Here is a 23744-nt window from a genome sequence, read left to right as displayed (position 1 = left end):
CAGTGTCCTCGTCTATGTGTGGTCCACTACACTACCTATGTATATATTGTACATTTCTTCAGTTACCCAGGCAGCTTAAAGAGCCGTGAAATTTGGCACAGTTGGTTGAAATGGCCCAATTTGAAGTCTATTATGGCTTTGAATAAGGGCGTGGCTGCACAGCTTAGTCGTGGCTCCTTTTTATGTAGGACCCTCTTCAGTAGGGGTTTTTTCACCTAGGTGTGTGAATGTATTTCTCATATAAGAATGTACAAAAACATCTCTAGACCGTCAGCCACAACACAAAAGTGGTTCTAAAAAAAGAGGCGAGTTTCCAGTACATGATAGTTTCTCATGAGATGATGAGAGGGGAACGATCTGTCACCACCCTGTGCTGCGGTATGTGCGAGTTGCACCAAACTGCACGGCCCTGTTGAGTCTTGCTTGAAGTCCTAGTTTTTCCAGTTTTTTTGTTTTGTAGGGTATCCTACAATGATTTCCGTACCCAGGTATCGATAACTGTTGTATCGCAAATCATATCAGCCGGGTAGTGTCAGCAGGTTCAGCTGGCATACCTCCGGGTAGAAGCAGATGTCGGCCATGGCTTTGTCTTGGTCTTCTGAGGTGCTGTTCTTCAATGCAGTGGGTGTGTCCATGTCGCACCAGAGCTGGCACCACGGAAACAGACGAACAAACAAACAAAAAAAAACAAACGGAGCCAATTTGACTTATTCATGGATGCTGCATGAAGCTGGAAAGAAATGATCATGATCTGGGTCATTTTATACCACGGTATGCCACGATATAAAACAATGTTGATTATTTGGTGAAGAATTATGCAACAATTATGACAGCATTTTTTAAAAAATTGGAATTAAACTGACTGCAAATATTAAATGTTAATGAAATGTTAAATGTATTAAGTAGTGCTGCAACCTAAAACTATCCAGAGTAAATAAAAGCAGCACAGTATCATCCTTTTTAAATTATTATTATTATTATTTTTAACTAAATCTGTCGAATTTGAGTATTTGAACTGTGAGAGCTGGCAGCGAATGAACACATATATGTATGAATAGACTCACACCTCAGAAACTTTCACTAGGAATTTCAATTTCAATCAGTTTATCACTAGTAGACATCCGATCGGGAGGGTGGCAGCATTGAAGTTAATTCGCTGACACCCTCCCGCTTCAAATGGATCGGGCGTCTATCGCCGTCAACGGCGTGTGTGCGTTCAGTCGAGGGCTGCAGGTATTAATTAATTTAGTAGTCGATTAATCTATGAACTAATTAGTTCGAATTATCGCGTAATCTTATTAGGAACATAAAAAATTAAAATACCGGAGCTTAGCCTCTAACGGTATAAAAAAAATATTTTAAAAAATAGGATCTTAGTATAACAAAAGAACAATTGACTAACTTGCACAGCAAAAGTCCGCGAGCTTAATTAATTTTTTTAATTAATCATGTTAAAATATTTGACGCAATTAACGCACATGTCCCGCTCAGACAGTATTCTGCCTTTTGGTAAGTTTTACAGCAAGGCTTTTTGTGCTGTCTAACAGCGAACTCTTGTGGTTGCTTTGCGACATGATTTATTCTTTTCTTGCCAGTTCAATATGGCTGCACGACGTCTCGGGCTGACGCCTACGTTGTAATGTTGTGCTTATATGATCCTTGGACAAGATTTGTCCGTAAGTACGGTTGTTGTAAAGAATGTACATATTATGTTAGTAAGCGAAATGTTATATTTTTTGTATGAGACACTTTTTGTTTATGCATTAGTGAACCTGTATAGCGTGCTAAGCTAACGTTGTTGCTAATGCAATACTTGTGTACTTTTTTTTTGTACTTTTACGACGGTCTAAAGAGGACAATGGTTTGAGGCTATTTTATTAGACTAGAAGACAGTGTATCCACTCAAATCAATATAACTAAATGCAGACACTTTCAAAACAAACCATTACAACGCCACATTTATTAACGAATACTCGAAGCAGCAAAATTTAATTTGAAGCTTTTTTTCTAATCGAATTAATCGTTGCAGCAATAGTTTGGTCACTCACGATGTTGACGGTGGCGGCCAGAAAGTTGATGAATATGGAGAGGAAGACGAGGACGTTCCGTGCGGCGTACGTCTCGTTGATCCAGCAGCAGGCCCGGCGCAGGAGGAGCGGCAGACACTTGTAGTCCTCGGCCGTAGTGGCCGCCACCAGTGCCGAGTGCAGCGCGATCAGTGCCGAGAACTGCGCCGCCGTGGCCGCCGTCCTGCACACGCGATAGTCGCCGAAGGTCAACGATCGGTGGCGGCCCAGGAGTCTTTGGCGAACGTTTCACCTGGCTGAGGGCAGCAGACTTTGGATGGTGGTGATGAAGAGCAGCACGATGAAGGCGCAAACCAGGTTGGACTTGAAAACGTCGTCCCTCGTCTGCGAGTACTTGGGAGGACGAGAGCGAGAGGAGAAGGTGAGGGCCGGACGCCAAACGCGCTCGGAACAAGGGTCTGTCTACGGCTGGTGGGGGCGTGTCTGGAAATGGGGCGTGTCTGGTCATGCGTCACTAGTGGCTGGTCTTTAGCTAGCCCTTTTCTTAACCCTGACTGGAACCACGCGCCCGTCAATGAGGTTTCTAGCGTAAGCTAATTGAAGCTCGCGATACGAAAGTTTCGGTACACGAAAAATTCATGATTAGGAATACGCTAATGCTGTCAATATACGTTTTCAATATCAATTTCCCTCTTACTACCGCAACACATATTTGTTCAGCAGTGAATGAGTTATGCTAACGTATGGCCAAACGCCGCATTTCCAGACACATCTTGCAGGCCGAAGACAGACATAGCTGACAGCATGCAACGACCGACGCCTTAGCATGCTGCGCTTCAAGCACAAGCCTTAGCAGAAAACCAGAGAAACGGGAGTGGCAGGCAGACGGACAAGCGAGCTACCATATTTCAGGTCCTCGGTAACCTGAATGGAAGATGTTTTGAAATGTTTTCAAATTTCAAAATAAATTGTAAATTTAGTTTGGCCACTCAAAACCTTTCAACTCTTTGGCTCATTAATTTATCATTGATATAACTTTATATTAAGATATCCAAGTTAATATTTCTCGCCAATTTTTGGGGATATTTCAAAATAAAAGCTTAGCATATACATTTTTAGGTTGGATTGAATTTCCTCATTTTACTGCCTTTTTAAAAAAATTTTGTATCAACAACTGTTTCTGTTTAACACATTCAGCTCATTTCTGTTCCATTTCCACTGACGTTTCACAATAAAAGCACAAAATTAAAATTGTACTTTTTTTACACTGTTAAAGCAGTTTTGTTGGAGTTGCCAGACTTGGTAGACGCAATCACTGTAGTGCGCGCCAGCCTGCTACCCGTTTCCCCGGAGTGCTGGGAAATTAGCAAGAGGATACTAATGAAAGAATTCCAATTAATATCAACAAGGAGGTCCACACTCAATCAAAAAGAAAGGAGAGATGAATGGAAAGTACGGTATATACCAAGGGTGTCCAAAACTACAGCCCAGTTTGTATTGGCAGCAAATGATGAAAATATTAGTGAATATGGCCGGCACAAGAAGCTCGACTTCAGCCTTCATTACATTGCATGTCTCAGCTTCAACACTAGGTATAGCAAGTCACTGAAACGCCTCTATTAGTTAGGAGTAGAACCTGACAATATGTTGAAAAAGATGTTTAGATGTTTAGTGTAAAAATACATATATATATATATAAATAATATATGTTCTGTACATATATACATACATAAATATACATATACCTATATACATATATGCGTATACTTATATACATATATACACATATCTATAGCTAGATATGTATACATATCTATATATACATATACTGTATATCTATATATGTATACTTATATACATATATCTATATATACTGTATGCTGTATATATATATATATATATATATATATATATATATATATATATACTGTATATATGTATATACTGTATATATGTATATACAGCATATACGTGTGTGTATATAATGAATAGGTATATACATACAGTATGTATACGTATATAATTGTATTTTTATATATATACTTATGTATATATATAAGTGTGTGTATATATACAGTATATATATACAAATATATGCGTATACATACTGTATGTATATAGCTATACATATACACATACGTATATACTGTATATACATATACACACTCATCCTGTATATATATACATGTATAAATTCAATTGTATACGTATATACATATGTATATACCTGTACATATATACTGTATACACATTGTAAATATACGTATACAAATATAAATACTTATATACATATGTATATATACATATACTGTAAACTGTAAACATATACACATATATCTATAAACACATACAGTGGGGAGAACAAGCATTTGATACACTGTCAATGGGTTTTCCTATTGGCAGTGTATCAAATACTTGCTCTCCCCACTGTATGTATACACAGTATACGTATATAGATGTGTATATGTATCTATGTGTATTTATGTACACGTATACACAGTGGGGAGAACAAGTATTTGATACACTGCCAATGGGAAAACCCATTGGCAGTGTATCAAATACTTGTTCTCACCACTGTATATATACTGTATACACGGATATACATATCTATGTATCTATATATATATCTACATATCTATCTATATAGTATATCTATATATATTATGTAAATATGCGTATGCATATATAAATACACTTATATATATGTATGTGGTATATATGTATACTGTACATATATACTATAAACATATATACATAATGTATATCTATGTATACGCATGTATACATATACGTATATAAATATACGTAAACGTATATAAATACACATGATTACAAATACACATCTATATTTATCTATATATTTTATTTATACATACATAGTATATACCTATATGAATACAATTATATACACATACATAATGTATGTATATACCTATACATATATACACACTGTATAGATATATACATACACATAAATACATATATCTACATATAACATACCGTATAAACACACTCATATATATATATATATTAGGGCTGTCAAATGATTAAAATTTTTAATCGAGTTAATTACAGTTTAAAAATTAATTAATCGTAATTAATCGCAATTAATCGCAATTCAAACCATCTATAAAATATGCCATATTTTTCTGTAAATTATATTTATATTCAGTAAAATAAATTGTTGGAATGGAAAGATAAGACACAAGATGGATATATACATTCAACATACGGTACATAAGGACTGTAGTGAGCATTTCACTCTCCTGTATTTTAAATCTGTCCATGCTGTCCTCACTCCGAAGCGTCTACTTTTTCCAAATCTAGACAGCTAGTGAACGACGCCTTAATAATCAGACTTCTTCCTTTTTCATCTGATTTATCAATAAAATGGCCTCAAACCATTGTCCTCTTTAGACCGTCGTAAAACTACAAAAAAAAAGTACACAAGCATTGCATTAGCAACAACGTTAGCTTAGCACGCTATACAGGTTCACTAAACATAAACAAAAAGCGTCTCATACAAAAAAAAGAACATTTCGCTTACTAACATAATATGTACATTCTTTACAACAACCATACTTACGGACAAATCTTGTCCACGGATCATATAAGCACAACATTACAACGTAGGCGTCAGCCCAAGACGTTGTGCAGCCATATTGAACTGGCAAGAAGACAATAAACCATGTCGCAAAGGGACCACAAGAGTTCGCTGTTAGACAGCACAAAAAGCCTTGCTGTAAAACTTACCAAAAGGCAGAATACTGTCTGAGCGGGACATGTGTGTTAATTGCGTCAAATATTTTAACGTGATTAATTAAAAAAAATAATTACCGCGCGTTAACGCAATAATTTTGACAGCCCTTATATATATATATATATATATATATATATATATATATTTATATATGCAGTAGGTATACATACACATATGTGTATACATATATACTGTACACACATATACTGTATATATATACTGAATATACACATATATGCTTGCATATATGTACTTTTTTTTCTGAAAGCAGACAGCTCTCAGAGAAAAATGGACACCCCTGATCTAAAGGGTTAAATGAGTACCCTCAGTCAAAACATCAATCAGTATGCCCATCTTTTCCATACGCCTTCTCTTCCCCCCCAAAAAAAGATTTTCATTCAAATGTCTCAAATAATCAAAAACGTCTATATAATAGCGTATTAAAATACATCACTGATGGCATTGAGGATTTCAATATTTTGGCCTTTAGTTTATTCATGATGGAGTCTTTGTGTATTGCATATTTAATGAGAATGAGAAAAGAAAATGAGGAAAAAAATGACACGCAATGAGAGAAGAAAAGCAAAAGTAAAAAAAAAAGAAAAAAGAAAAAAAAAGAGAGGAAGCATCTCCGAGGCCCGACTACCTTGTGTTCCAGGCCGGAGTCTTTAAACATCAGTGAGAAAGCTTTGATATGCTCTCTCCTCAACTTATCGCCACTCCGTAAGTCGATGGCGCTCTCTATTTGCTTGTTAATTTCCTCAGGACCAGAGTGGACATGCAAAGCTTGCGCAAGATGGTTTGGTAGCAGATTTATCGAATTTCTGGTTAGGGCGGCCAGAGTCTAGGGGGGAAAGCACATGCACATAGAATGAAGAACCCGATGCTGGCACACCGCCGTCTTCTTCGTCTTACCTTCCCACCAGAAAATAAAAAAGCAGAAAGGAGCAGAGAAGGGAGGACCAAAATGCAACATTTTCGCTTGTGAGCTCTTTGTACGCCAAGTGTCCTAGGGCTGCCAGAAAGCGTTATTTGGAAGGCACTAGACTAGCGATAAATACCTTGAAATTCACCGTATAAGTTTCTGAGTTGAGGGTTTTATTCACACTTAGCCGGCAACAACTAATCAAAAAAAATCTTTGAATAAATTAATTGCCAACTAATTTGATAAGCTATGAGCAGTCCCGTTTGGGTCCCTGCTGGTGTGTAATGTGCGCCTGCTGTGTGTGTGTGTGACAGTGATTAGAGCAAGAGAGAGAGAGAGTTCACTGCTGCAACTGCTGGGTTGCTGAATCAATCAATAATACAGGTAGTCCCCGGGTTATGTGATTTCGACTTTACTACGTCTTGTGCGCCATTTTGGCTCCAGTAGGTTTTTTTTTTTTTTTAAGTTGCGTAACAGCGTACACACAGTGTGGGTTTCAGCTCCGTATTTTTCTTAGTCGAACACAGTGGTTCTTAATAGAGTCCGATCACGTCATTTTCAAAGTATCGGAATCGGCAAAAAAATATCGGACATGCCTTTTTTAAAAATATTATTTAATTAAATCGTTTTCTAATTGTATTTAACGTTACAGGCATAATATGTTACACTCATCCAGAGACTTTAGTTTAGGCTTAAGGTAGGGTTATCAAATTTATCCCGTTAACGGCGGTAATTATTATCTTTTTTTAAATTTATCACGTTAAAATATTTAATGCAATTAAGGCATGCACTGCACGACCCACTCACGCATTGTCGCGTTCAATCTGTAATGACACCGTTTTACCTACATACATACAAGGCAGCGTAAAATCAGTAGAGTGAATTTTGGCAGCCTTTGGAGCCTTTTTTTAATTGGCTAAAGCCTTACAATCCCTCTCCCTACAATTAGAAATATCGTGGGAAGCAATGTGGGGAAGTAGGGGTAGTAATTGATCTTTTTCTTAATACCCTATGTTATTTCCCATCGCAGAGAAGATATATCAGTTGGTACCACTACGCACAATCATGGTTGCACTTCCCATCATGCATTTGGGCATGGCTACAGTATCATTTACTGAAAGCTCAACAAATACACTAGATGGCAATATTTAGTCACAATATATAAAGTCACATTTATCCTTTTTTTTAATAATTACAAGTCTTTCGATCCGTGGATCATTCTCACAGAAAGAATGTTAATAATGTAAATGCCATCTTAAGGATTTATTGTCATAATAAACAAATACAGTACTTATGTACTGTATGTTGAATGTATATATTCGTCCGAGTTTTATTCATTTTTTTCTTAATGCATTGCCAAAATGTATATGATCGGGAAAAATTATCGGGAATGATTGGAGTTGAATCGGGAGCAAAAAAAAAAGCAATCGGATCGGGAAATATCGGGATCGACAGATACTCAAACTAAAATGATCGGGATCGGAAGCAAAAAAACATGATCGGAACAACCCTAGTTCTTAACCTTGCTAAAGGTACCGAACCTCACTAGTTTCACATGTGGATTCACCGAACCCTTTGGAATTAGATAATAAAGCAATTCTTTTCAAATTCAAAACCGATATATCGAAGCTAGCAAGCTCATAATTTAGCAAATTCCCGTTCAAAATTCTTCTCATTTTGAAAGCATGTTTTATAAACAGGTCAAAATTTGAGACCAGGCTGTTTTATTCCCTCTTACTAAGTGTGAGTCAACCTTCCACTGAGCAAACCAGTTCCTCCTCACATCAGATCGATGCCTAGCAGTTAAAAGAAAAAAATAGGAGCAAACCAGTCCTAAACCTGGTCTAAAAAGCAACTTTGCCTACATTTAATCAGCGTACGAAAATAGGACTCTGCATTTTCTTACCTTTGCTAAACCCCTTAAACTTCCTCACCGAACCTCTGAGGTTCGATCGAACCCAGGTTAAGAACCACTGGTCTAACATCTGTCAAGATCCCCTGCAAATATTTTTTTTCGCCAATAAGGGGAGCTGTTGTCTCACTGTGGTTAATTGAAAATTTACATGATGTGCAACCCAACCTATTTTTTGGGGGCACATTATTTTTGGCTCCCTGTCGTCATTGTACAATTCTTGGGACTATATATTTTTTATTATTATTGATTTAAAAGTTAAACAAAAACAGTGTGGTGACCCCAACATTCGACTAATTCACCCATGGAGCTCGTCCCTAGCCACTGTCAGAGGTGAGTAAATCAAGCAAATTGTATTGTTTGTATTCTTCGTTGATGAGACGTCACTACTTAGCACGGAGCGCTAAGCTAGTTAGCGATTATGCTAATCAGTGTCTTAAATGTCCGTTTGTATTGTGTTTTGGAGAAGCGTATTAGCGTTTGAGTTATTGTTAGATAGTAACGTCTCATTAAAAAATTAAAATAAAATAATAACACACGCACATAAACCCATTCATATACAGTTGTGGTCAAAAGTTTACATACACTTGTGAAGAACATAATGTCATGGCTCTCTTGAGTTTCCAGTTACTTCTACAACTCTGATTTTTCTCTGATAGAGTGATTGGAACAGATACTTCTTTGTCACAAAAAACATTCATGAAGTTTGGTTCTTTTCTCACTTTATTTTATGGGTGAACAGAAAAAAAGTGATCAAATCGGCTGGGTCAAAAATATACATACAGCAGCGCTAATATTTGGTAAGATGTCCCTTGGCCGTTTTCACTTCAATTAGGCACTTTTGGTAGCCATCCACAAGCTTCTGGCAAGCTTCTGGTTGAATCCTTGACCAGTCCTCTTGACAGAATTGGTGCAGTTCAGTTAAATTTGATGGCTTTCTGACATGGACTTGTTTCTTCAGCATTGTCCACAAGTTCTCAATGGGGTTTAAGTCAGGACTTTGGGAAGGCCATTCGAAAACCTTAATTCTAGCCTGATTTAGCCATTCCATTACTACTTTTGATGTGTGTTTGGGGTCATTGTCCAGTTGGAACACCCAACTGCGCCCAAGACCCAATCTTCGGGCTGATGACGTTAGGTTATTTTGAAGAATTTGAAGGTAATCCTCCTTCTTCATTATCCCATTTACTCTCTGTAAAGCACCAGTTCCATATGCAGCAAAACAGCCCCACAGCATAATACTACCACCACCGTGCATGACGGTAGGCATGGTGTACTTGGGGTTAAAGGCCTCACCTTTTTTCCTCCAAACATATTGCTTGGCATTGTGGCCAAACAGCTCGATTTTTGTTTCGTCTGACCACAGAACTTTCCTCCAGAAGGTCTTATCTTTGTCCACGTGATCAGCAGCAAATTTCAGTCGAGCCTTAAGGTGCCGCTTTTGGAGCAAGGGCTTCCTTCTTGCACGGCAGCCTCTCAGTCCATGGAGATGCAAAACACGCTTGACTGTGGACACTGACACCTGTGTTCCAGCAGCTTCTAATTCTTGGCAGATCTGCTTTTTGGTGATTCTCGGTTGAATCTTTACCCTCCTGACCAATTTTCTCTCAGCAGCAGTTGATAGCTTGCGTTTTCTTCCTGATCGTGGCAGTGACAAAACAGTGCCATGCACTTTATACTTACAAACAATTGTTTGCACTGTTGCTCTTGGGACCTGCAGCTGCTTTGAAATGGCTCCAACTGACTTTCCTGACTTGTTCAAGTCAATGATTCGCCAAAATTGCTAATTCGTGTTGCTGTATGTATATTTTTGACCCAGGAGATTTGATCACTTTTTCTGTTAACCCATAAAAAAGTCATAAAAGAACCAAACTTCATGAATGTTTTTTGTGACAAAGAAGTATCTGTTCCAATCACTCTATCGGAGAAAAATCAGAGTTGTAGAAATAAATGGAAACTCAAGAGAGCCCTGACATTATGTTCTTCATAAGTGTATGTAAACTTTTGACCACAACTGTAACAGTCTCCTTTATATACAAACTCCCATTCAAACTCTAAATTGTCATACAAGAGAGTGTGCTTTAAAACTGGATTTGGATTGTATTTATGAACAACTGTTTGATCATGAAAACTGATTTATTACAGTTTACCTCCTCTTTATTCAAATTTGGTTAGTTTGTATAAAAGAAAATAAATGACATTGACACAATATCAGCGCTTTTCTCACATGAAAAAACAGCACTTTTTTTTTGTTTTAAATTTGAACATGACTTGTCTGCTTTTTATACTAAGAAATTATTTTTATGTTTTATACTCAGAACCTTTATTGAAAACCATAGCAGGTTTTATGTAATTAAAACAGTACAGTTGTAGACTAGTTAAGTCAGGAAGCTGTAAAAGAATATTATTTTTGAAGTAAATAGTCATCCATGTTGTCTTCATTGTATCTTACAACATGCCTTAAAAGAACTTCAAGTTAAATTGCTAAAGTGATTTTAAAAATCGACATTTATCCGATCAATTGATCAGTCGTTTAATTAATTGTCCGATTAATCGATTGTGAAAATAATCATTAGTTGCAGCAATAATTCACTGATACATTCTGACTATCGACTGTGAACCAAGGCTCATTCGCTGCCACCTTCCCACTTCAAACGGATTGGATGTCTACTTCACAATTCACAGCATAAGGTTGAATGATGATTTGGTAGCATCGAGCCGCCACGCCGCTTTTGAATTTCTTCAAAAGTAGTCTCTAGCCTGGCCTCGCTACATTCACAATGGTGCGCGGGCATATGAAAGAACCCTCACAGAAGTTCTGAAGCGTCTTTCATGTGGCCACTTTAGCACGGCTGCTTCCCGGGTTCTCAATTCTAATACGTTTCAGGCCATTCTCATGCCTGACGCCACAACTTTCACTTCTTACGGCTCCCCAAAAATGTAATTCAACTGTTTATTTATACGACAAAAAAACTGGAGGACGAGACTCTGGTGTCGTAAAGTCGAAATCGCGTAAGTCGAGTACATCGTAACCCGGGGACTACCTGTATTCGCCAGTTTATGGCAGTTCACCTTGCTAGCAAACACTGACATTACCGTAATTTTCGTACTATAAGGTGCACCTGACTATAAGCCACCTCCCACCAAATTTGATATGAAAACAACATTTGTTCATGGACACGCCGCACTGGACTATAAGCCGCAGCTGTCCTCACTGTATTTTGGGATATTTACACCAAAAGATATTAATCGGTAACACTTTATTTGACAGCGGCATCATAAGACTGTCATAAGACCAACTGAACCACCATGAAGCTTTGCCGCCAATTGGTTCATAGCTTCATGGTGGTTCATTTGGTCGAAACAGTAACTGAAGAAATAACTAGCACAGAACATGAATTTTGATTGTTATTTACAGCTGTAGCGCTGCAACGCATGCTAGGAGGCATGTTGCATGACAACAGTGTCGACAACAGGTGGCAGCAGAGGTTGTCCGTCTCCCCCAAGGGAGCAATGATGTCCAAATGAAGCTTCTTAAAGCAATGAATACTTTATTTGACAGCGGCATCATAAGACTGTCATACGACTCAATCAAATAGCCTGAAGCTATGAACCAATTGCCTGCAAAGCTTCACGGTGGTTCATTTGGTCTTATGACAGACTTATGATGCCACTGTCAAATGAAGTATTCATTTCTTCAAGAAGCTTAATTGCAGCCAATTGGATCATAGCTTCATGGTGGTTCATTTGGTCATATGGCAGTCTTATGATGTTGCTGCCAAATAAAGTATTCATTGCTCCATGAAGCTTCATTTGGCCATTATTGGTCCCTTGGGGGAGACACTCAACCTCTGCTGCCACCTGCTGTAAACACTGTTGTTGTCCAACATGCCTCCTAGCATGCATTGCAGCGCTACAGATGTAAATAACAATCAAAATTCATGTTCTGTGCTAATTATTTCTTCAGTTACTGTTCCAATTGTTTCATTAATTGGTCAAACTATTTGACAGTGGCACCATAAGACTGTCATAAGACAATCATAATTATGACATGGAACTGTCATGAGCATTTATGAATGCTTATAACATGTGTTATTTAGTGTCATCCAGCAAATTATCTCACTTTTGAATGGATTTAAAAGATCCGAGCTGGACATGAATGGAGTTAGTGACATGATTAGCCGGATGACACTGAATGACATATGTCATAACCATTCAGAAATGCCCATGATTAGGGATGGGAATCGAAATCCGATTCCAATTCGGAACCGGTTCCGAGTGTTTCGAGGCCTCGACATCACAATGAAAAAGCCTTAACGATCCCTTTAACGATTCCTAAAGACGCGTATTGCGTCGTGACGTGTCTTGTTGTCCAGACGCATCAAACTAGCATGGCGCCAAGAACCACTCGCTCCAAAGTTGGACTACACTTCACCAGGAAAGAGTGTGAAAATGAAAGGTTACGACGGGTAAGCACGAGCGTTGCAGCCATAAACATAACAATGACAGCACGTAGTTTCAAACGCTCAAAATTGTGTCTTCACTTCACGAGGAAAAATTACAACAAAGCGACTTGCAGTCATTGCAAGGTGGAGATAACTGCATCGGGAGGGAATAGACTGCACTGTCCTCACCGAGACAGCTATACAGCTAGCTAAACTCCGAAATGACGATACAGAAGACGTTGGTATAATTTGCTGACTTTATTCAACCATCACTTGAAAAGTGAAACTAAAAATAGAAATGAAACAAATCAATTTCGTCCCCAATAACAAACAGGTTTGCATCAACGTAAATCAGCGATGATTAGCTGCTAATAACAGTATGGTTAGCATTCGTTCGCTAGCATTAGTACATCGTTCAAACCACTACACAACTGGATTTAAGTATCCGATCGCGAGTGGAAACACAACAACAACAACACAAAAGATGATACATACAGGCGTTGCCTCTGTAGATATTAACATTAACAAAGAACGTAGGCTCGTAGAAGTGTTTCCCTCTCTCACTTCGCACGCTCACTTTCTTGGATTTCGGCATTTCTTCGGGTGCCCAAACTGCGGCCCGCGGCCCGCGGCCCAAATACGGCCCGCCTCCACATTTGGTCCGGCCATTTTGAATTTTTTTTTTTTTCTCAATCGTGTTATTTATTTCCTGGCCTTTTTCCTTGAAGAATCCAGAAAGGGTTATTTGATTGTGGCTTTCTGAAAAACAATAATTTTTTACATTTATGCACTTCTGCAATCGTCACACTTTTTTTGTTACAAACTGACCCCGGCCCCTCATCAGAGAAGGGAAAAGTTATGTGGCCCTCACAGGAAAAAGTTTGGGGACCCCTACTTTAACACATATTGCCAAACGCAGAACAACAACCTATCTCCCAATATATACCAATATTAATTATTTCTATTAGATAAATGTTTCAGTAAAATGTTACACACTCTTGTGTATTTGCCACTTATTGCCACAGTTAACATTGAGGCTTTGGGCCTCTTTTGATCTCGTTGTGAGTTTGTAAGGTTGTGAGTTCTGATTAAACAAACTCAATGCCAATCAAAACGTTTGTTGTTCTTTTTCCCCAAATTAGAATCGATAAGAGAATCGAATCGTTAAGCAATATCGATAATGGAATCGGAATCGTAAAAATCCTATCAATTCCCATCCCTACCCATGATATACCCTTATGACAGTCTTATTACGCTACTGTCAATAAAGTGTTCCCTATTAACCCAGATAAAAAAGTAGTGACTTATTGTCTAAAAAATTACGGTACTTACCTGCACTGCCATTACTTAGGCTGCGTTCAGACTGCAGGCATAGCTGACTCTATAATGTTTTGTCCTCAAATCCGATTTTTAGGGCTGGCTGTTCACTTTTTTTTTTTTTTTTAGCAATTGTCCAAATTGGACATTATTGATTCATCTGACGAGTTGCCGTGGTAACAAAGGCGTCATCCACTTTTCGCCATCAATGGCAGCCAATGAGTTATAAAATAAAAATTGTTCTCACTCTGGCCAAGATTACTAGTAGATTTCCAATCCATTTGAAGTGGGACGGGGGCAGCAAATGACTGTTCCTTCATAGTCAAAAGTCAAAATGAATGAACGTACAGTATGTATGTATTAACTCTCACCTCAGAAACTTTCACAGTGAATTAATTGCTATTTGATCCATTAGGTCCAATCCCTTTGATTCTTCAAAGGGATTGGACATTATTGCAATCAATGACAGCTAAAGAGTTCATGTTTCACCCTGACCTGTCATTCACTAATCTCCCCTGTCCTCCCTTCTCCTTTCTTATCAGATAGTTGGTAATTGAAGCTATGTGGATTTTCTAACTCTGTTTATAGCTCGATATGGTGTATATTCCAATTGTGTTTTTGTATCCAGATTCTCCATGTTGGTTCCTTTTGTCTGATCCCTTAACGCCTTTTCTGTTTTTGATAATAATACATTTGTAGTACAGTGGGGCAAATAAGTATTTAGTCAACCACTAATTGTGCAAGTTCTCCCACTTGAAAATATTAGAGAGGCCTGTAATTGTCAACATGGGTAAACATCAACCATGAGAGACAGAATGTGGAAAAAAAAAAACAGAAAATCACGTTGTTTGATTTTTAAAGAATTTATTTGCAAATTATGGTAGAAAATAAGTATTTGGTCAATACCAATACTTCATCTCAATACTTCGTTATGTACCCTTTGTTGGCAATAATGGAGGCCAAACGTTTTCTGTAACTCTTCACAAGCTTTTCACACGCTGTTGCTGGTATTTTGACCCATTCCTCCATGCAGATCTCCTCTAGAGCAGTGAATTTTTGGGGCTGTCGTTGAGCAACACGGACTTTCAACTCCCTCCTCACCCAGTGGCGTTAAAATGACAACAAGAACGGTGAGTAAAAATCCCAGAACCCCATGGGGGGACCTAGTGAATGACCTACAGAGAGCTGGGACCACAGTAACAAAGGCTACTATCAGTAGCACAATGCGCCGCCAGGGACTCAAATCCTGCACTGCCAAACGTGTCCCCCTGAAGAAAGCACACGTCCAGGCCCGTCTGCGGTTTGCTAGAGAGCATTTGGATGATCCAGAAGAGGACTGGGAGAATGTGTTATGGTCAGATGAAACCAAAATACAGTGGTACCTCTACATACGAAGTTAATCCGTTCCGGGACCTTGTATGTAAGTCGAAATGGTCGTATGTCGAGCAGTATTTTCCCATAGGAATACATTACAATTCCATTAATTCGTTCCACAGCCCAAAAACCTTCACTAAATCCTTAAAAAATACTGCTGGTACTATTACAAATGGCAATTACACATGGCAAAACAAATAAATTATAAATCAAAATCGGAATAATAATAATAATAATAATAATAATAATAATTCCTGTATTAATGTAACGAATCGGGTTCTACTGTGGCGGACGTTTTTTGCTGACCCTGAACGCACCACGGGGCTGACGTGCCAGAGACAGACCGTTGAGCTTGAGTTTCACTTTCACTTTGAATGTTTTCTTGAGAACACCGTCAATTGCGGCAGACAGAAGGTGTTTTTGTTGTGAAATAAATGATAAAAACGTGGCGAAGTTGGCGATTTCTCTGGAGATGTTACCACAAAAAGAATTGTCAGCTTAACTTATAAAGACTGGCGAACGATGGTCGGAGGAGGACCGTGGAGATGTTTTGTTGAGCCATTTCACGGATGCCCACCCTACGCTCATATTTTTCTGTCATTTGCATCTTCATTTAGAAGGTAAGCGTCAACTTTTTCCTTGTTTCACCACCTGTACTAACCTTTTCTGAAACCAGTGTTGATTTGTCAAACAAGAAAATCCGCCGTGCATTCGTCTGCGGTGCTGCCATTGTATTTCAAGCATGTCGTCGGATGTAGAAACAAATGGCGAGTCAAATTTTACGTCGGATGTCGAAAAGTTCCTGTGTCGAAGCGATCGTATGTAGAGGTACCACTGTATAACTTTTTGGTCGAAACACAGGTTCTCCTGTTTGGAGGAGAAAGAATACTGAATTGCACCATACCCACTGTGAAGCATGGGGGTGGAAACATCATGCTTTGGGGCTGTTTTTCTGCAAAGGGACCCCGACGACTGATCTGTTTAAAGGAAAGAATGAATGGGGCTATGTATGGAGTGATTATGAGTGAAAATCTTTTCTTCCATCAGCAAGGGCATTAAAGATGAGACGTGGCTGGGTCTTTTAGCATGACAATGATCCCACACACACACAGCTAGGGCAACAAAGGAGTGGCTTCGTAAGAAGCAATTCAAGGTACTGGAGTGGCCTAGCCAGTCTCCAGATCTCAACCCTATAGAGAATCTGTGGAGGGAGTTGAAAGACCGTGTTGCCAAACGACAGCCCCAAAACAACACTGCTCTAGAGGAGATCTGCATGGAGGAATGGGCCAAAATACCAGCAACAGTGTGTGACAAGCTTGTGCAGAGTTACAGAAAACGTTTGGCCTCCGTTATTGCCAACAAAGGGTACATAACAGAGTATTGCGATGAACTTTTGGTATTGACCAAATACTTATTTTCCACCATGATTTGCAAATACATTCTTTAAAAATCAAACAATGTGATTTTCAGTTTTTTTCCACATTGTCTCTCATGGTTGAGGTTTAGCCATGTTGACAATTATAGGCCTCTCTAATCTTTTCAAGTAGGAGAAACTGCACAATTGGTGGTTGACTAGACACTTATTTGCCCCACTGTATCTGTAGTATGTAGTATGTTTATAGCATGTAAATACTGACAAGGTGCAAGTATGCGTAGTATACTGTATGAAAAAAACCCAACATTTATTATAATAATCATTTGTAGAATGTATAGTAGTATTGTATGATGAGCAGCAAGTATATTTTGTTTGTAGAATAGGTAGTACTGTACATTGACAGTATGTATATTTATAGTACCGTGTAGTATGTAAAATGTATTGTATGATGGCATTTGGCATAGTAAGATTATTCTTTTTGTAGTATGTAATACGTAGACGTGTGTATAGTACATTTGTGGTAATTTTTAGCATGTAATTAATATGTTTAGTGCGTTTGGTTTAACGTCTCACACACAAACACAAAGAGCATGCATTGCCGTGTCGACCCAAGATGCTGCCACGTGCTCACGGCATCTTTGGACGCAGGTCAGATGAGAATAACAAAAAAAAAAAACATAAGCGTGCCGAGCAACATTCCCCGGCGTGCGCCTCTGGCGGACTCACGTTCTGCTTGCCCACAATGTTGTCGAAGGGCAGCTCGGGGCTCCAGGACGCTTCGTTGAAGGCGGCGGCGCTGGCGCGGCGGTCGGCCGAGTTGCCCGCTTCCTTCACGATGTCCTCAGGGAGGGCCAGCAGGCTGTCCTCGGGCTGCTTGATCAGGTACGTCTCGATGTTGTGGCGCCGCAGGAAGTCGTTGCGGTCCTTGCCGTGGCCCGCTTCCACCTCGTAGTCGCCGTTCAGGCAGTCCAGGGCCGCTTTGGAGATGTGGATGCGCCTGAAGAGGCCCAACATAAACGTTTATGTCCTAACGTCAATGCTAACAGTTAGAAGTGTGACAATATACAGATATGTATCGATACATTGTATCCGAATAGGTTATCTATATGTTCCCGCCAAGAATCGATATATCAATTTAAAAAGTTTAATATAGGGCTGTCAAACGATTAAATTTTTTAATCGAGTTAATTACAGCTTAAAAATTAATTAATCGCAATTAATTGCAATTCAAACCATCTATAAAATATGCCATATTTTTCTGTAAATTATATATATATATTCTGTAAACAAATTGTTGGAATGGAAAGCTAAGACACAAGATGGATATATACATTCAACATACGGTACATAAGGACTGTAGTGGACATTTCACTCTACTGTCAATTAAATCTGTCTATGCTGTCCTCACTCCGAAGCGTCTACTTTTTCCAAAGCTAGACAGCTAGTGAACGACGCCTTAATAATCAGACTTCTTCCTTTTTCATCTGATTTATAAATAAAATAGCCTCAAACCATTGTCCTCTTTAGACCGTCGTAAAACTACAAAAAAAAAGTACACAAGCATTGCATTAGCAACAACGTTAGCTTAGCACGCTATACATGTTCACTAAACATACACAAAAAGCGTCTCATACAAAAAATAGAACATTTCGCTTACTAACATAATATGTACATTCTTTACAACAACCATACTTACGGACAAATCTTGTCCAAGGATCATATAAGCACAACATTACAACGTAGGCGTCAGCCCGAGACGTCGTGCAGCCATATTGAACTGGCAAGAAAACAAAAAACCATGTCGCAAAGCGACCACAAGAGTTCGCTGTTACACAGCACAAAAAGCCTTGCTGTAAAACTTACCAAAAGGCAGAATACTGTCTGAGCGGGACATGTGCGTTAATTGCGTCAAATATTTTAACGTGATTAATTTAAAAAATTAATTACCGCGCGTTAACGCGATAATTTTGACAGCCCTAGAACTTTAATAACTTGTTCGGTAAGAAAAATTTCCACTAGATCAAAATTTTCACCTAAAACATTTCCTGTTTTCATTCTTTTCACGCAAACGTACACGGCGAGTGGTCAAGGGTGGAATTACACCCAAATAAATGGAAGGCAGAAGACAAAAAAATTGGTTGGCGTCAGTGGTTACCGCAAACATTTACCATGCTAGCATCCCGCTAAAATCACTGCGCTGTCTTGTCGAGAGTAGCGATAAGACAACATATAGCAATCATAGGCGGAGTTTGACTTTTGGGGCGGGGGGGCGCACAAGATGTTGATGATCCCGAAACGCAGTGTCAGCAATAAAATTAACTTACAAGAATATTTATAATAATGAACGTTTTTTGTTTCCCATCATTCTTGAAGGGAATTCTAAATCCGGCTGCTTAGGCAATACTTTTTGCCAAGATTGTCATCAATTATATAAGGTACGCCCACTGGTGTCCTGCCAATGTAGTTACCCCAGTCAAAAATTGTATACCCTGGGCGGAGCCAAATGGAGGTAGATTTGTGTCTTTATTATTCAATTAAAAAAAAGTCGCTTCAATAAAAAAAAAAAAAAAAAAAGTGTTTGAATGCAAAAATAAATTTTAAACTCAAAAAATGCATGTGAAAGCTATTTTTCTTTGATTTTTTTTGTTTGGAGTCAAGTTTTTTTTGGATTAAAGCAACTTTTTTGATTGAAGTAATGTCGATTTGTGTTTGGGCCACTTTTCAGCTAGGACGTTTTTGTCTTTATTATTCAATCAAAAAATAAGTTGCTTCAAAAAATTTATATTTTCAAAAAGAAAAATCACTTCAATCAAAAAATGAAACATTTCAATTGTATAAAACGTTTTTGAATGAGAAAAAATTGGCATTTGAACACTTAATTTTTCATAAAAAAAAAGTTTTCTTTGACTGAAGCAATTCTTTTTGTGTTTGGGCCATATTATGGGTAGGACATTTGTGTCTAAATCATTCATTCCCAAAAAAAGTTGCTTCAATCAAAAAAAAAAAAAAAAAAAGTTCAATCTAAGAAAAAAATCATTAGAAAAACAAAATTGCCCTGCCCTAATTTTATTTTATTTTTTTGGTGAAAATTATATGCAAAACAAATGACCGTCTAAGGTGCTAGTCACATGATATGTTCGAAAAATAATTTTGAACCATTGTAAAAATTTATTTTTTTGTTCATTTCATTCATTTTAGTTGCAGTTTTATTGCTTTACAACTTTTATATATTATAGGAAAGTCAATTTCATGCAATGACACTTTTCAGCCACCAGGGGGGGACCTTACCCACCTGACCCCCCCCCTAAAATCAGCTTATGATAGCAATACTTTGTATGTCAAAAGTTTGTCGATATGTTCCCGCCAAGAATCGATATATCGTTTTAAAAAGTTGTATGACTTGTTTGGTAACAAAACTTTCCACTCGACCAAAATTTCCCCCTAAAACATTCCTGTTTTCTTTCTTTTCTCGCAAACGTACACAGTATCAAAGCATCTCTACCTCCACCATCGAGTGGTTATCGGTGGAATTACACCCAAATAAATGGAAGGCAGAAGGCAAAAAAAAACAAAAAACGGTTGGCATCAGTAGCCAACATAAACGTTTCCCATGCTAGCATCACGCTAAAATCGCCATTGTCTATAGTAGCTGTATGAGAATATATAGCAATACTTTGTATGCCAATAGTTTATCGATATGTTCCCGTCAAGAATTCATATATCGTTTAAAAAAGTTTTATAACTTGTTTGGTAAGAAAATCTTGGTCGAGTGGAAAATTTTCTTACACAGTATCAATGCATCTCTATCGGCGCAATCGAGTGGTCAAAGGTGGAATTACACCCAAATAAATGGAAGGCAGAAGCCAAAAAAAAAAAAAACAGTCGGCGTCAGTGGCCAACTTAAACATTTACCGTGCTAGCATCACGCTAAAATCGCCACGCTGTCTTGCCTAAAGTAGCGGTATGATAACATATAGCAATCCTTTGTATGTCAAAAGTTTATCGATATGTTCCCGCCATGAACTGATACATCTTTTTAAAAAGTTTTATAACTTGCTTGGTAACAAAACTTTCCACTCGACCAAAATTTTCCCCTAAAACATTCCCGTTTTCTTTCTTTTCGCGCAATCGTACACAGTATCAATGCCTCTCTACCGCCATTCAGTGGTCAAGGATGGAATTACACCCAAATAAATGGAAGGTAGAAGGCAAAAAAAAAAAAAAAAAAAAAAAAAAAAAAACAGTCGGTGTCAGTGGCCAACTTAAACATTTACAGTGCTAGCATCACGCTAAAATCGCCACGCTGTCTTCCCTAAAGTAGCGGTATGATAACATATAGCAATCCTTTGTATGTCAAAAGTTTATCGATATGTTCCCGCCATGAACTGATACATCTTTTTAAAAAGTTTTATAACTTGCTTGGTAACAAAACTTTCCACTCGACCAAAATTTCCCCCTAAAACATTCCCGTTTTCTTTCTTTTCGCACAATCGTACACAGTATCAATGCCTCTCTACCGCCATTCAGTGGTCAAGGATGGAATTACACCCAAATAAATGGAAGGTAGAAGCCAAAAAAAAAAAACAGTCGGCGTCAGTGGCCAACTTAAACTATTTACTGTGCTAGCATCACGCTAAAATCGCCACGCTGTCTTCCCTAAAGTAGCGGTATGATAACATATAGCAATCCTTTGTAAGTCAAAAATTTATCAATATGTTCCCGCCAACAATCGATAAATTTTACATCTTTTTAAAAAGTTTTATAACTTGCTTGGTAACAAAAATTTCCACTCGACCAAAATTTTCCCCTAAAACATTCCTGTTTCCTTTCTTTTCGCGCAATCGTACACAGTATCAATGCATCTCTACCGCCATCCAGTGGTCAACGGTGGAATTACACCCAAATAAATGGAAGGCAGAAGGCAAAAAAAAAAAAAAAAACAGTCGGTGTCAATGGCCAACTTAAACATTTACCGTGCTAGCATCACGCTAAAATCGCCACGCTGTCTTGCCTAAAGTAGCGGTATGATAACACATAGCAATCCTTTGTACGTCAAAAGTTTATCGATATGTTCCCGCCAAGAATCGATACATCTTTTTAAAAAGTTTTATAACTTGCTTGGTAACAAAACTTTCCACTCGACCAAAATTTTCCCCTAAAACATTCCCGTTTTCTTTCTTTTCGCGCAATCGTACACAGTATCAATGCCTCTCTACCGCCATCCAGTGGTCAAGGATATAATTACACCCAAATAACTGGAAGGCAGATGGCAAAAAAAGCAGGTCCAGCTGCAGCCCGTGTGGTTTGCGGATAACGATCGCTTGATCTGATTGGTCGTTGAAAGCAGGGGGGTGTGGTTGGCAGATAACGAAGGCTTGATTTGATTGGTTGTTAAAAGCAGGAGGCACTGTTGGTTTGTACTGCCAGACGCTTCTCAAAAAACTGTTGGCATCATTGGACCACATAAACGTTCACAGAGCTAGCATCACGCTAACATTGCCGCGCTACCTCATCTATATTAAAAGTGACATTATATAGGGATACTTTGTAACCCAATAGGCTATCAATATGTTACCGCCAAGAATCGATACATCGTTTTAAAAATATGTCAGTGTTTTAAATTGTTCGATACCAAAATTTTTCACTCAACCAAAGTTTTAACCTAAAACATTCCTGTTTTTATTCTTCATTTTCGCACAAACGCAACGCAACTCTACCGCTGCCATCAAGTGGTCAACAGTGGAATTACATTCAAATTAATGGAAAGTACTGTTGAAGGCAAAAAAAAACAAACTTGGCGTCCTCACCCTGGAATGCCTCCGGACTCTAACTTGTTGGCGATGTCGACGTCCCAGGACCAGACGTCAAACTGCCACTTCCTCAGGCCCAGTACGCCGCACAGGACCGAGCCAGAGTGGATCCCGATGCGCATGTCGATGTCGTGTTTGGTTCGAGAGCGCACGTATCTGACGGGGACAATCGCTAAAGTTGGATTGAGCGCTGACAAAAACTCAGGAAAAAAGGAAGACAACTCAAGAGTTTTCTTCTTCCTTTTTCCATTTACACGTAAAAAAACACATTAGGGCTGCCACAAAAAAACATTACTATAACATTGAAATTAGCTGTCCAATTGGTTCATATATAAATCATGGTATCAGTCAGTGTGCCACATTTTAGCCACAAATGTGCATTGGGAACAAAAATGAAAAAGTTGCAGACTATGAATATGACGCGATTGTTTCCAGCACAGAAGCAGATCTCATTTTACAAAGATAAGTAAGATGATTTCATTGATGACAACTCAAATCAGAAAATACTTACAGATCTATTCTTCGAAAAATAGAAAAATTAAAAAAAATATATATATATTTCTCCTTATATTTTTTTCATACATAAAAGACAAAAAATGTTAATTTAAAAAATATATTTGTTCCCCTTTTTTCTTTATTTAAAAATATTTTTTTTTAAAAGTAGGAAAAAAATAACTGCTGATGTTTCAGTGTCACAATTTTTAAAAAATAAAATAGAAAAATTATAGAAAATTGAAAAGAAAAACAGAAAAAATAAAATAAGTAAAATAAAAAAAGATTTTCACATTTAGTAGTGTTT

The 23744-nt window shown here is 38.1% G+C and overlaps 1 protein-coding gene across 3 annotated transcripts in view; it reads right to left on the bottom strand.

The window, feature by feature from the left end:
• adcy8 (adenylate cyclase 8 (brain)) overlaps nucleotides 1-23744 on the bottom strand; it is a 140522-nt gene that overhangs the window by 26260 nt on the left and 90518 nt on the right. For 2 of the 3 annotated variants that reach the window (XM_057857862.1, XM_057857863.1), the window contains exons 7-12: nucleotides 22943-23101; nucleotides 17862-18132; nucleotides 6434-6631; nucleotides 2320-2420; nucleotides 2049-2250; nucleotides 555-647 (exon numbers count right to left, since the gene is read on the bottom strand). In XM_057857862.1, coding sequence (XP_057713845.1) covers nucleotides 555-647; nucleotides 2049-2250; nucleotides 2320-2420; nucleotides 6434-6631; nucleotides 17862-18132; nucleotides 22943-23101 — 1024 coding nt within the window. The remainder of the gene's footprint in view (nucleotides 1-554; nucleotides 648-2048; nucleotides 2251-2319; nucleotides 2421-6433; nucleotides 6632-17861; nucleotides 18133-22942; nucleotides 23102-23744) is intronic. The other variant, XM_057857864.1, reaches the window with a different exon arrangement.

This window comes from Corythoichthys intestinalis, chromosome 14, assembly GCF_030265065.1.
Source record: "Corythoichthys intestinalis isolate RoL2023-P3 chromosome 14, ASM3026506v1, whole genome shotgun sequence".
Taxonomy (NCBI): domain Eukaryota; kingdom Metazoa; phylum Chordata; class Actinopteri; order Syngnathiformes; family Syngnathidae; genus Corythoichthys; species Corythoichthys intestinalis.
The sequence above is the reverse complement of the archived record's forward strand: the minus strand, read 5'-3'. Positions and strand labels throughout refer to the sequence as shown.